This window comes from Heliangelus exortis, chromosome 11 (assembly GCF_036169615.1).
Source record: "Heliangelus exortis chromosome 11, bHelExo1.hap1, whole genome shotgun sequence".
Classification (NCBI taxonomy): Eukaryota; Metazoa; Chordata; class Aves; order Apodiformes; family Trochilidae; genus Heliangelus; species Heliangelus exortis.
Window position 1 is genome coordinate 12,342,759 of NC_092432.1, and position 13,547 is coordinate 12,356,305.

Sequence of the window (13,547 nt, forward strand, 5' to 3'; positions counted from 1 at the left end):
TCACAGTGTCAAACAACCACCCCAGTTTTGGAATCTGTGTGGCAGACTAAGCCACATTTATCTCCAGCTGAATCTCTCCAAAAGGCTGACTTCTAACTGGCAGAATTGTGGAGATTCAGTGGTGACTGGTGGCAATGGTGTCACTTGTTTAGTGGGATAGATACTGGAAAATAGCACAGCTGTGTTGCTTTTGTTCTTGCTGTGCCTTACCTGAAGATCTGATTGCTTGTTTCAAAGATTAGTGAAGTAATTGTGTTCTTTGTATAGCTTGGGTATGGCTGAAGTACAATGGGGACACCATCCTTGCAGTAGCAAATGATGCTGTAGCAGCAAACATTCATAGTCTGTAAATAGAAGTGTCTTGGAAAGAAATGGTACCCACTCATGTCAGATAAGACAGAAATCCTCATGGATAGACTTTTGTTTTGGTGGTGCTTTCTTACGTTCTTTTTTTAGCTTCTCTAGAAAATGCAAAAATGACTGAACAAGATGATGATCACCAAAACCTGGTAGTTGCTGAATTTGTGGCTGAGTTGCTCCAGTGAGGAGAAGTGTCTGTAACATAAAAAGCAGTCTCAGTCATCCCACCTGTGATCTGTGTTGCCAATGGCACTGGAGCAGAGAGTGTGTGTAACAGAGTAACTTCTGAGAGCCTCTTTAAAGAAGAAAATTTTCTAAGATCATTTACAACATTTCTAGTCAAGGAAAAGCTACTTATTGGTTCTGGACAACAGGAATATTGTCAGCCTTCTGAATGCTCAGTCTTTTCTGTGGTCAGCTGAGGTCAGCAAAGTTACAGTTTTGTCTAGAAAGTGATCCTTGTTTCTACTGATTTCACAGTTCCTTTGCTTTTATTTTTTATAAAAGGGAAAGGTACCCCCATCTCATTAGTCATAACTTCATACACTTCATACATACATACATTTGTCATAACTTTATACACTTCATATAACTTCATACATCATGTGTCATAACTTCATACCACCTATCATATTATCTTCCAATTATAAAAAACCCCACTATGTTAAATCTATCTTTGCAGTCTTTCTTGTTATTATTTCTAAGTGCCATGTAAACACAGTAGGTGAGGTAAAGACCAGATAATGATGTACTGTATTTTCAGTGTTGTTGTTCACTGCATCTTACATTTTGGTGTTTCCTTTGCTTGCCAATGGATTTCCGTAATTAAGTCCAGATGATTTACCTGATGGGTTTGAATTAGAACTCAGATTATATTAAGACTAATTGAACAATTTTGTGTGCTTTGTTTTGTATTTGCCTGCCTTGTGCACACTGCTCTTCAGAGTAGTGGCAATCTTCTGTAGTAGTCACTCTCCTGCAACAATTTCTGGGTCATTAATAATGTGAAAAAACAGCAACAGTACAAATCATGGAGGGATTATGAAAATTTGAATGTGAGAAGGGAAAGGGCATCCTGATTTATTTGCCTTTCTGTTCTGACATCCTAGACAGCCAAAAAACTTTCTCCATTATTTTATGTGCATACTCAAAAGATACCAAAGAAACCTGATTTCCCTTTGCTCAAGCTGTGCTGGTTTGTCTCGGGCATTTCATACTTATTTTATTGCTACCGTGCAGTCTCCCGTAATAACATCTGACTGAAATCAGAAGTAGTGTGTTTTGTTAACTGCTCAACCACTTCATTCCTAAATTCCTGCAGAACTATTTGATTAAGATCATCTGGTCCTGGTAACTTATTTTGCTACTTAGGTAGGCAGTTTGTTCCAGTGCCTGCAGCCTGTCACTGAGGCAGTGAGAGGCTCCAGGGAGTTCTCCCACCTCTGCTGGCTGCTGTTGCAAGAAAGAAGTATATTTGTAGGCTGGTGACCTGAGGCACAGCTTGTGTGGAGCCCCTAAAGTGCCCCCAGGCTTCAAACTTTAAAGCTGTTGAATTTCTGCATGGTCTCACTCAGGTACTGTGAACCCATCTGGGGAGCAAAGATATGTGGAGAAAGATACTTAAAGATACAGCTGCACTGCAGTCAGAGAGAGTTTGAGATGGTGCCCAGATTACTGAAAGCATTTTCTGGAGACGTTGTGGTTTCTGGACACATTAGGCATCAGGCTTTTTTCCTTTTTAACAGTTTGCTGGTTTTTAACACTTGACTTACTAGAGGTACTCCATCCTGGGCAAGTGTTCCCACTAAGTGCTGCTCTCCTTCTCAAATGGCTTTAATGTTTCTCTGACAGATCTTGGAACATATTTGACAACACACGTCAGGACCCCACAGGACTAACAGCAGTTCTGCAGGCTACAGATCTGGTTGGAGTCTTGCATATGCTGTACTGTGTTCTTTTCCATGGGACAATTTCTGATCCAAACACAGCAAGTCCTAAAGACAGCTATGCAGCCAACACAGTCCAGGTTGCCATCCACAGTTTACGTTTCTTCAATAGTTTTGCTGTTCTTGATCTCCCTGCCTTTCAGGTAATGGACTCTTTAAAACTTTTGCTTAGTGTGAAAATGGTAATTACTGCATATACTTTTGGATTAAGTTTTGTCTTTAAGATCTTAGTTACTGAAGGAAGTTTCAGTGTTGGGGGGTTTCTCATGCTTAAGTTTATTACTGTTTTTTCCACTGTATAGCTATGGCAAATGAATCGAAGCAAAAAGTGAATATTTGGACTGTGCAAAATGCTGGATCACATCCATTACTGCTCCTACTTAAAAAAACCTCACTTTTACCATGGCACTTTTTATTTCTAGTAAGCCCCAAAATTGTAATTAAAAAAAAAAAAAAAACGTGATCAGAAGCATGAAATAACAGTTTTTCTAGTGGGAAAGAACTTGCTCATGTTATAACCACAGTTTATATTTGTCAGGGCTTTCAGTGGCTACTTGCACTAAGGTTGCACAACCAAAACTAAGGATCGCTTGATAGCAATTTTTTTTTTTTATCCAAGTAAAATTTTATTGGCCAAAAAGTGGAAATAATACTTTTCATGAAAAAACTCCAGAAGTATCACATTGAATGTGGGCAAGGTATTTTCTTACCTTATTCTGCAAACAGATTTCTAGTGTAAATTAATAATTTTGCCGTTAAAAAAAACCAAACTGATGTATTTCTCAGATAAATTGGCAAAGATGTTAATATAAAACGCCTGTCAAAAAGCATTGCTTAGCAAAACACGTTTAGCAGCATCAGTCTTACACAACTCATCAGAATAGGTTTCTGTTTCATTTAATGTGTGTTTTGTATAGAAGTTGTACCACACGCTTCATCTGAAATGCATTAAGCTCAGCAGGAGCTTTGTATGACTAAAGAATTTAGTGTGAGTCTCCTTCAGTTTTTATTTCTTGACTTGGATTTTTAGTACCTCTACTTGGATTTTTGGTATCTCTAATACCAGCAGTTTGCAGGCAGCAGCACCCATCCATACAGATGCAACTGTGTGATCCAGCCCAGCCAGGGGCTGTTGTTCCTACGGGGCACCACTGTATTTATTGAATTTTCCTGTAAAACAGCTCTTACACCATTAACCCCCATTTCTCTCTCTAGATCAAGGTGTATCAAAGTCGTTCTTTTCCACAGCTTGCTCACTAACTCTTGGTTTGGGACTGGCTGATTCCTTGTTGCTGTAGGTACTACAGAAATACACCAGAGAGTGAGAGTTGAAGGGGGACACTTAAAGGTTGTCAGGGGCCTGTAGCAAAGTGTACCAGCAGAAGGGCTGTCCCGCTGACACCTCAAGAAACAACTACTGCTTTTTTAAAAATAAGCTTCCACTTACACTGTGTTTATCTTCCTACCAACTACCATTGTACCTTAGCATTTCAAACAAACATCATCATTAATTCCCAAATCTGCATTACTTGGTTCAACATAAAATGGGGCGAGATAGTAATTATTGTGTAAAGGTGGCAGAAAACTAATGAGTGTGAATTCATTCATTCAGCTCCTCAGTGCAGGGCTCCTCCACTCAGGAAGTAGCTGCTTAGCTGTCTGGCTGAATTGTTGACATAATATTGTTTGTGATGGAGGGACACACTTCTGTAGTCTCAGGAGCTATCCTTTCAGGGTATTAATGTGATTTGTTTCTGTAACGGTAAAAAATCAACATAGACCTGAGGCAGTTTGCTGTCCATCCTGACCTTGTGGACTCTAGCAGGCTAGCAAACAGCAGAGGGAAAAAAACATAGTTTATGTACTGTCTGATTATTATCTCTAAGGAATAGTTTTATCACATCATAGTAAGGCTGTCGAATAGGTTTTTTGATTAACAGAAGAGGTCTGGTATTCTGGAGTTTGTATTAGCACAGATGGCTCCTGGGTGTATATTTCATTTAATTTGACAGTCTAAACAATTGAAAGATGGTGGTGAGAAACAACACAGGCTCCTGAGATGATATTAATTCTGGCTAAAAAGGAAGCATAGTTTCCTTGAAAAATTAGTTTAACTTTTATACACAAACTCAGGTGCCCTTTGCCCTGTTATTATCAGGAAAGGTTAAACCCAGAGTGCTAGGTCACTGCATGCGTGGACAGCACTAATTAAATAAGGGTGGACCTGAGAACATGGAACTTGCATGATGTAAAGCAGTAAATGGTGGCTGCTTTCTGTGTTAAGTTTGGAAAATACAGTAACTTAGCAGAACACTTGAGGTTCAAGATGGAACCACAGCTGAGTCTGCTTTAGCTCTCTAGGATTCCACTTTGCTGGATAGATTTGCAGAATGCTAAAACTAAACTATGCTACAGGCTGGGATTTATTACATGTACTTAACACAAGCTACAAGGTATAAAATCGAGAAAACTCTCAAATGAAAGAGATTTTCTCACAGGCCTGCATTGCAGTTTCATTAGACTTAGTAGACTGTCATGCTCATTCCTTGTGCTTTAGTTTTCCCCTTTGACCTTGTGTCGTTCTGTCTGTTTGACATGTTTATTAAATAGAGGCTGTAGGCTGCACTGATAAAATCTAATTCTGAATCTCCACATTGCAGCAATTTGCCTACTTTTAAAAAGCATCCCAGGAAGCTTTGCAGCTGAGGGTTCACCCCTTTTGGATGTTCCAGACTTTTTTTTATGTTTGAAAAGTTATTTGTTATTAATCTTTGTATTACGTTCAGAGTTATTAATGAGAAATGCATTTTGCTCTTTTGCAGAAATGAAGATGGTTTGGTTTCTTTGGCTTACTACTAAGAAATATTATTACCATTAAGGTTTCCTGGTATATGTAATGCATGTCAAATGAAATGGTCAACCTAATGCTACACTGAGTGTCAACTAAGCAGAATCCTGTTTTTCCTGTGTCCCTTTAAAATCTGAATTTATTCTTATGGTCTAGTTGTAAATGCTAAGTTCCTGAAAAAAGGGAGCTGATTGCATCCTCCTCCAAAAACCATCAAAACAAAGAACATAGTCTGTACTTTGCTAAAAACACCCATAGAAACAAGGGGTGCAGTTGATGTATATGTGGTTCATACAGTTTCTGTAACCTACTGCTAGACTGTAATCTCTGTTTCTTGGTTTTTATTCCAGTCCATTGTGGGTGCTGAAGGACTATCCCTGGCATTCCGGCACATTCTCAGCTCTCTGCTGTGGTACTGTTCCCAGCACACCTGTGAAGGATTGCTACATGAAGTCATTATTTGTGTGGGCTATTTTACTGTAAACAACACAGATAATCAGGTAAGGTGAATGGAAAGTGGGATCAGAAGTTACCAGATGCACATTTAGTCGTGGATCCGTCTGGAAAACTAATGCCCTCAGCATTGTTTTTGAAGTACTTGGGGATTCCTAGGAGCACAAATCTATGTATTGGCAAAGTGTGAGCTGAACTTGCATCTTAACACAAAAACCTGAATATTAGGAGGCCATAAGGAAACTCCATGTTCTTACACAGACAGCGATGCTGACATGGCTGTGATTTTAGCTGCCCTTACCCACTGCCAAGATACACATAGCAACACACACTTTTAATTCCAAGTTAACTTCATGTCATCTTGATCAGATGGCTGTGGTAAAACCCTTCTAAAGCCAAGTAAGCTGGTCTGACACGAAGGCACAGCCTCAGGTGCCAGTGTAGCCATCTCCCTGATAGCCAAAGCACTAATTTAAGTTTAGGACGTTCTTTTCTTTGCATCTTTTCAGTAGTAAAATAGAAACTCTGTGGAAATCCTCCTCTAGCTTCCTTGATTGTTGTCTGCTTTTGCCACTCAGGACCCTCTGACCACTCGTAAGAACAACTTATAAGATAACAGAACTTCAAAACTATTGCCAGCATTTCAGTTTTAAACCTCCCAGTTCCCTCAGTGTATGTGTAGCCTCTCAGGGCTTAATGTCCAGAGCAGAAGCTGGCACTTGCTCTTTATTTTTGAGTAAGTGAACCTGACTCTGGGTGTGTAGAAACTGTGTATTATGGTGCCTGTACCTTTGGCTTGATTCAGCTGAATACTATATTTTGTGAGGTTACTTGTTTTCTTCTGTTTTGTTCCCATTTTTCTTCCTTTTGGAAGGAAATATTCCCACTTTTTTGGGTGGGGATTCAGGATTAGGAGCTTAGACCCCTTAGTTAAGCCAAAAAGCAGAAGAAAAGTGTTATAACTTGTCAACAAGGTTTTAGAGAAAAGCTGTCCCATAATGTTCTTGCAGTTGTTTGCTATAATTGGAGTATTATAATATTTTCAAGCTGTCGTTATTGTCAGAAATCTTCTATAAAGCCATCCACATCCTGGGCTGCATCAAAAGGAGCACAGACAGTGGTTGAGGGAGGGGATTCTCACCCCTCTACTCTGCTCTTGTGAGACTCCCACCTGGAGTACTCTGTCCAGTTCTGGAGTCCCCGACATGAGAAGGGCACAAAGCTCCTTGAGCATGTCCAGAGGAGAGTCACTAAGATGATCAGAGGGCTGGAGCACCTCCCCTGTGAAGCCAAGCTGAGGAAATTGAGGTTGTTCAGCCTGGAGAAGAGGAGGCTCCAAGGTGAACTTATGTACAGTGTCTGCAGGGGCTACAAGAAAGCTGGGGTAGGGCTTTTGACACAGGTGTGTAGAGAGAGGGCAAGAGGAAATAGTTTAAAACCTGAAGAGTGGAGATTTAGGTCGGACATTAGGAAAAAAAATTGTTTCCTGTGATACTGGCACTGGTTACCCAGGAAAGTTGTGGCTGCCCCATCCCTGGAAGTGTTCAAAGCCAGGCTGGATGGGACCTTGGGCAACCTGGTCTGGTGGAAGGTGTCCCTGCCCATGCAGGGGGAGTGGAATTAGGTGATCTTTAAGGTCCTTTCCAAGCCTAGCCAGTCTGCAAGTACAGCTGGAGGGAGGATCCTGCAACCTCCCTGCCTGCTGCAATTAAATCCCAATGGGGATCCCAATGGGGTCTGGAGCTATCTGTGGGCAACACTTCCTAGTCCAGTGGTTCTGCACATGATACCCCTGCTGCTTTCTGATACCCACTGCCACCCAACGGGTCGTGCTGGCACCCAGCAGTGCCAGCAAACACTGTTGTCTTCTCTCTGCACTTCCAAAAATGTCTTTTCTGGCACACAAGTATAAACAGATGTGATTCATTGCACAGAGGCCTCCCAGTGATAAACGTTCCGGGAAGAGGGCAGAAGAGGGATTTGCTACCATGAGCAGTGGGAGCAGCTCAGCCCATGCTCTGGGGCACAGGTCTGACCATGGCCAGCGGGCAGGGGGCCAGGGCAGCAGCCAGCTCAAGAGACAAAGTCTGTGCAAAATGCATTTTCCTGTGAGCACACTTCCCAGATGGTGATTTTGCAGTGTCTTTAAGTCTTCCATGCGTGCACTTGGGGCTGAGGTCATGTGCCATCACTAACCTACCCCGGACTCAGCTACTATTTTCAATATTAAAAGGTAGCTCCTGCAGCTCTGAGAGTCCAGTTTAGATCTTCAGTTGAACACCCTTAGTGTGTTAGTGCTTTTTGTACACTAAAAGCATCTTTTGCAGAGATTTGCTTTGGTAGTACTGTCCTGAGGGCTGTCATGAGTTACTTAGCTTCTTACTTAATTTCTTGTACTGAGAAGTGCCATTTTGGTTTGGGATTTTTTGTTATTTAAAAAAAACATTTTGAAAAACTGAAACATTGCCCACTCAGTACTTGGAAAATGAGGGGAAGGTTTTTTTTTTTAGTAAAAGCAAGTGTTGTTTCCTTTCACTACAAAACAAAGCAGTAAGACTTGTTTAAGGCCTTTATTTTCAGGTACCGTTGGTATTGTGCCTTCCAATAAAGATGCGGTGCCTTTCATGAGTAGGGAAGTGCTTTCTATTTATTCACTTATGGTTTATTTTATTTGTTACATTTTGGGCTTCTACTGTTTTCTTTCCGTGTTGATCAGCTGCAGCATCCTACTAAAAATAAAAAATTGGTCTACCAGTGAAAGCTTTCAAATAGTAGGCTTGAACTCCTGGGAAGAACAGCATAATAAAAATAGATACACCAGACTTGAGCTGTGAAAACAAGTTTCCATAGAGCCCAGTAGCTCTTTTATTTAGTATTTGAAGAAACTTGAAAGGAGTCAATAACTGATGTTATTTCAGAGCAGATTTACATTGTTCTTGAACTCAAATGCATATTTGTTTTGAGGTGTTTGTAGTCTAAATATGTTTTTCCCTATCTAAATTGGTATTTCTTGTTACAAACCTTCATTCCTTTCAGCTCTCAGAAAAAAGAACAAATAGCTATATGGAGTCAGTGTGCCTTTCTGAGTCCTTTGTCTGCCCAGATGATCAGCTAAATGTCCAAAATGGAGTATTGGAATTACAAAAAAAAAAAAGCATGAATTATTCAAAAAAATTTAAGTTTCCCAGTTTGGAGAATAGATAGATTTCTAAAAAGGAAGTTTTACAGCCTGTCAACCTCAACATTGGCCTTCTGTAGTAGTACTGTGATTTAATAAGTGAATTATTACCACAATGCAGGCAAAATAATAAAAGGGCAATTTCCTAAATATTTCACATTCACAGAAGAAAAACTTCAAGAGCATCATATGCCAGTCGCTTAATATAAGTTAGTCTGGGTTTATTAACTATCTATAAAAAACTCTTTACATTTACTTGAGTAGCAAATTTAAAAGGAAAATCTTTCCTCTTGTACAGCTTTGAGATTCATCTTTCCCTGCAGTTTCCAGGAGCCCCCAGTAAGAGGGGGGCCTCACAGTGGGTCCTGCTCACCCGCAGGGGACAGTGGCTGGGGCCCCTCATAGCTTTCCCACCATGGCTGGCTCCTGGTCCAGGCCCAAGTGATCCTGTCGAGCAGCAATGAGGACAATGGATTCCGAAGGAACACATTCCTAAGTGTTTTGATAGTGCTTGCTCTGTTTATTTTTAAAATACGATAATTTTGCTGACTCTGCCCACATACAATATATTGTAATATTCCTTTCCGTTTTTCATATTTTAACATTCATAAGGCTTTTCCAGGGCAGCTGCTGTCACTGAGGGAATAAATCAGTTATGAGAGTGAAAATTGCAAAAAGCAGAGAGCTTTTCTTTAATATTTTAAAGGCTTTAATATCATTTGTCAAGCCCAAACTGCTCTGTTTTGTATCGGCACGTGAACTTTCTGTTTACTACAGTCAGCCAGCCCCTCTTGCCCCAGCTGGGCTTGGAAACCAGGCTGCAGCAGGGCTGGGCTGGATTAGGCATCTGCTCTGTGTGAAGTCTGATCAAGGAAACAGATTCTCTGTGTTGGCCACCATTTAATCTATTACCATGCAAAAACAGGTCCCATGATACTAAGGACAGACCTGTAAAACTAAACTGCCGAATAAAAATAATGTCCAATCTTTTAATAAGCCAAGCATCCTGGAAGATTACAGTTTCTAATTAAACTGTTCTTGTTAATTAAAAATATCCTTCTAATGCATTACATTTTTATTCCCATTCATTCTTTGGTTTAATTATTATAATGAATATAATTAGCATGTGCTGTCAGCTTGTTTCATTTGCATATTATATTGGCTAATTGAATGTGGTCCTGTAATTAAATTAACATGAATGACAGACGATTTAGCATCTTTCACATTGCTGTTTTGGGAATAAAAATCTTTCCATATTCATAGCAGTTAGTGAATATTTTTCATACGTAAAGTCATCACAAATAAGATGATCAGACTCAGGACCTTGCCTGACAGGCTCCAAATGAAGTTGCATTGTTCATTGCTATGCATGTATTTAAAGAAAAGTAATTTTTGTTCTTTGACACACACGGCATCTAGTGTGCTCTGAAAGAATCTCACTAACTTTGGGGATTTGTAGGATGTGGATTGCAAAACAAAATCTCTGTGAAAAAGCTAAGGAAAAGTACATGCAGCTTTTGAAAAAATAATTACAGCAAGAACTTCTCTTAGAGTAACCAATGCAATTGGGAAAATGTAGATACACAAACCATTCCCATTCCATCCCCAAAAGTTTGTCTTCCAGTAGCATCAGTAACTGCTCTGTCTCTCCAAAGCCTTTATCCAAGGCAGTTGTGTCCATAGGAACAGTACATAATTCTTACCACAAACATACAAATAATTGCAATGTTAGTATCTAATAATCCTTATGTTAGAAATAAACGCTACATTTAATAGTGCCATTCACTGACTGGAAATTTACCCTTCCTACATGGATGTGGGAAATGGATGATAAAACATGTTCCAGGTATACCACCTAGCTCCAGTTAAAGGAGAAAGGAGCACTAAGAATATAGAATATGTTGGGAAAGGAATTTCTCCTGTCTTAAAAATATAAAATGTCATGCAGCAGTATCCAGGTATAACTATAATGTTTAAAGAAATTAAGATATTGTATGGAAGGCATGGTTCTGAAAGGTTCTTGGAATTTATTTCTCATTTCCAGCACAAAGTAAACACAGCAGATGGTCCCCAAGAAAGGCTTCCTACTGAGAGCACAGCACATCTTGCTTCTGTCATAAAATACCCACACTATTTATTCCCCAGGAAGTGTTCATCATGCGGGTATATGCTGTACATCCTAAGTATGGCTGCCAGTACTGCCAGGTGGTGAGGGACACTTGGAGTCTGACTTAAGATAAAAGTTACCTTCTAGAGGGAACTTTGTGCTTTTGAGTTTCAGTATGCAGCCAGTTTCCTCTGGTGTTAGCCCAAAGAAAGAAAAATACTTTTAAAATGGAAAACTTGTGAGAATCAGAACTTGACAGGAAAACTTGTAAGAATGGTTATAAAAATATTATGTAGAGTTTCCATATGGCTTGTTTACTAAAGGCCATCCTTAAACCTTCATTATTTATGTTCCTTTTGGGGCTGTGGAGTGACTGGGACAATTGTGATCTGGTAGGTGGAGTTTTTGAAAATACAGATGCTGGAATCAGTAGTTACTGCATAGTTAATGTCTATATTTTTAAGTAAATAGTATTTGAAATTACTTAATTCTGATTCTTTTAGTTTATCTTCAGAGGAGGGATTTTTAGGAATATTAATTTCATGTTGAAGTTGTGGGTTTAGTTCTTTAAACTTTAAAAAAAAAAGCCAGAAATCCAAACAAACACAGCCTTTAAAAGCTTTGCAGGTTTAAATGAAAAATATGCCTGGCAAAATTTGTGGAATAGCTGATCTCATCTCACTCACGTGATGTTGTAGTCTTGACTGCCATTTAGGAGCACTTCAGTTTGTGAGCAAAAAATCCCCATCAGATTAAACTCACCAAGTTAAAATGAAGTAAATTAAAACAGATCTGTAATGTATGTTTTGCCTCCATCAGCCTTGTGTACTCAGACCACATAAATTCACTTAAGTGACACCTGCATGTCTTGACATTCCTGCCTAGGGAAGTGGGGGAGACCACTTAGGTAATTTGCCAGACACCTTTGTTTTTATTTGAGCTTACTGATGAACTTTTTAAAGAATCTATCAGCAAATAAAATACAGCAGAAGCATGTGAGATTGCATGTTTCACACATCACATCTCTAGCTGTATATCTAACATTTCAAAACGCATCCAGTAATTTATATTTTTTTTATTTTGAGAGAATGTGGGTAAGATAATTTAGAATGAACAAAGTTTTAACATGAAATCAAGTGTATTTGGTTTCAGTTCATGGTGGCGACTGATCCCTATAGGAAGGGGAGAGTGTGTATAGGAATTAATATGATAAATCAATGCACTTGGTGGATTTATCTTATCGTCTAATTCTTAAACACAAGAAGAATAAACTTATCTCCCAACATCATCAAAGCCACAGTTGTGACAGCCCTAAAACTGAGTCCATAGCTGAAGCTCAGTGATGAAGAGGGAGAGCAATTGGCTGACACTGCCTCCAGGGAGCGATGGTTCCGGATCTTAGGCCTGGATCTGGAATTAGAACTATTAGTTGGTCTCCACTCGGTCTCCCTGGCCCTTTGTCCACATCGAAAAAGCTCTACAGAGCTTGTCAGAATCCTGGCTATCAAGCAGTTTCTTCTCAGCTAAGACCTGGGCCTGGAAACCAATGGGTTTGGACAGTGTGTGGCTCTGCCCCTTCCCACCCAGCCTGGCGGTCTCTCCTTTTCATGAGAATAAAATTCCACACAGATTTAAAACAAAATCTCAAGCCTGCAAATATTTAATCAGGCCTCGGGTGCTATTGTCTGTCTCGCTTCATGTGTGAGGGAACTCCCTGTACTTCTCCCATAAACTCCCAAGTTTTCCAAGCCTGGGCAGAGGCAGAGTGAGTGTCCCCCAGCCTGCCAGCCCCACGCGGAGAGGACGCCAGCCTGCTCTGTGTTCACAGCTCTGGGCTCGGGCAGATGACAGCTCTTCTGAGCACTTGGATGCTGCTCTGAGGGTGGGAGTCTGCAAGAGGCCCAAAAAAGTCTCCCAAGCCCGTTTCATCATGTTCAGCTCAAGTAACACTTGATTGAAGTGATACTGAAACATAAAAAAAAAAAACCCCCAAGATGCATTAAATCTTGCAGAGTGAGTACTATGGAAAATCTTGCTCATCTTCATCTCCCCTTAGGAATAGGTAAATTGTGGCACATTTTTCATGGCAAAAAAAGTACATTTTCTTGCTATCTGTTTGAAGCTTCTCCTCTGCTAGCTCTGTAACATGTCCAGTGGCTCGATCTTTCCCAGTCTTTTTAGTTGGTGATCAGATACGTTCACAAACCCTTCATATTTACTGTGGAAGACAGAAGAGGAAATGTACTAGTAAGAAAAATTCTTGCAAGCAGGGATTTGGAGAGGGACAGAAAATTCTTGCTTTTGGAGAGACTGCTCTAAGCAACAAAGAGATTTTTTGTGTTTTAGATTGCAATATTTTAATTATTCACACCTTCTGGGGATTTTGACCCAACCTAACTGTTCTCAAGGAGGATGGCAGAAACCTCTGCCAACAGCCTGAACTTCTCTTGACTAACATCAAAGCTGCTTCTCTAGCCTTTAAATCAAGAATTCTTCATACACATAAACTGAGTTTCACTTGTGTGAATGAGGAGAGAATCGTGTCCAAAGCAGCAGCTTGAAGTTGCAAGTGACGTGTCATCCAAGTTGAAGATGGTCTCTGAATGTGAAAATGATTTCTTAAAAAATAGCACAGGGCTGTAAAAGGCTAATTCT

At 40.0% G+C, this 13,547-nt stretch overlaps 1 protein-coding gene across 2 annotated transcripts in view; it reads left to right on the forward strand.

The window, feature by feature from the left end:
- SCAPER (S-phase cyclin A associated protein in the ER) overlaps window positions 1-13,547 on the forward strand; it is a 157,932-nt gene that overhangs the window by 131,339 nt on the left and 13,046 nt on the right. For both annotated transcript variants that reach the window (XM_071754631.1, XM_071754632.1), the window contains exons 28-29: window positions 2,212-2,449; window positions 5,505-5,654. In XM_071754631.1, coding sequence (XP_071610732.1) covers window positions 2,212-2,449; window positions 5,505-5,654 — 388 coding nt within the window. The remainder of the gene's footprint in view (window positions 1-2,211; window positions 2,450-5,504; window positions 5,655-13,547) is intronic.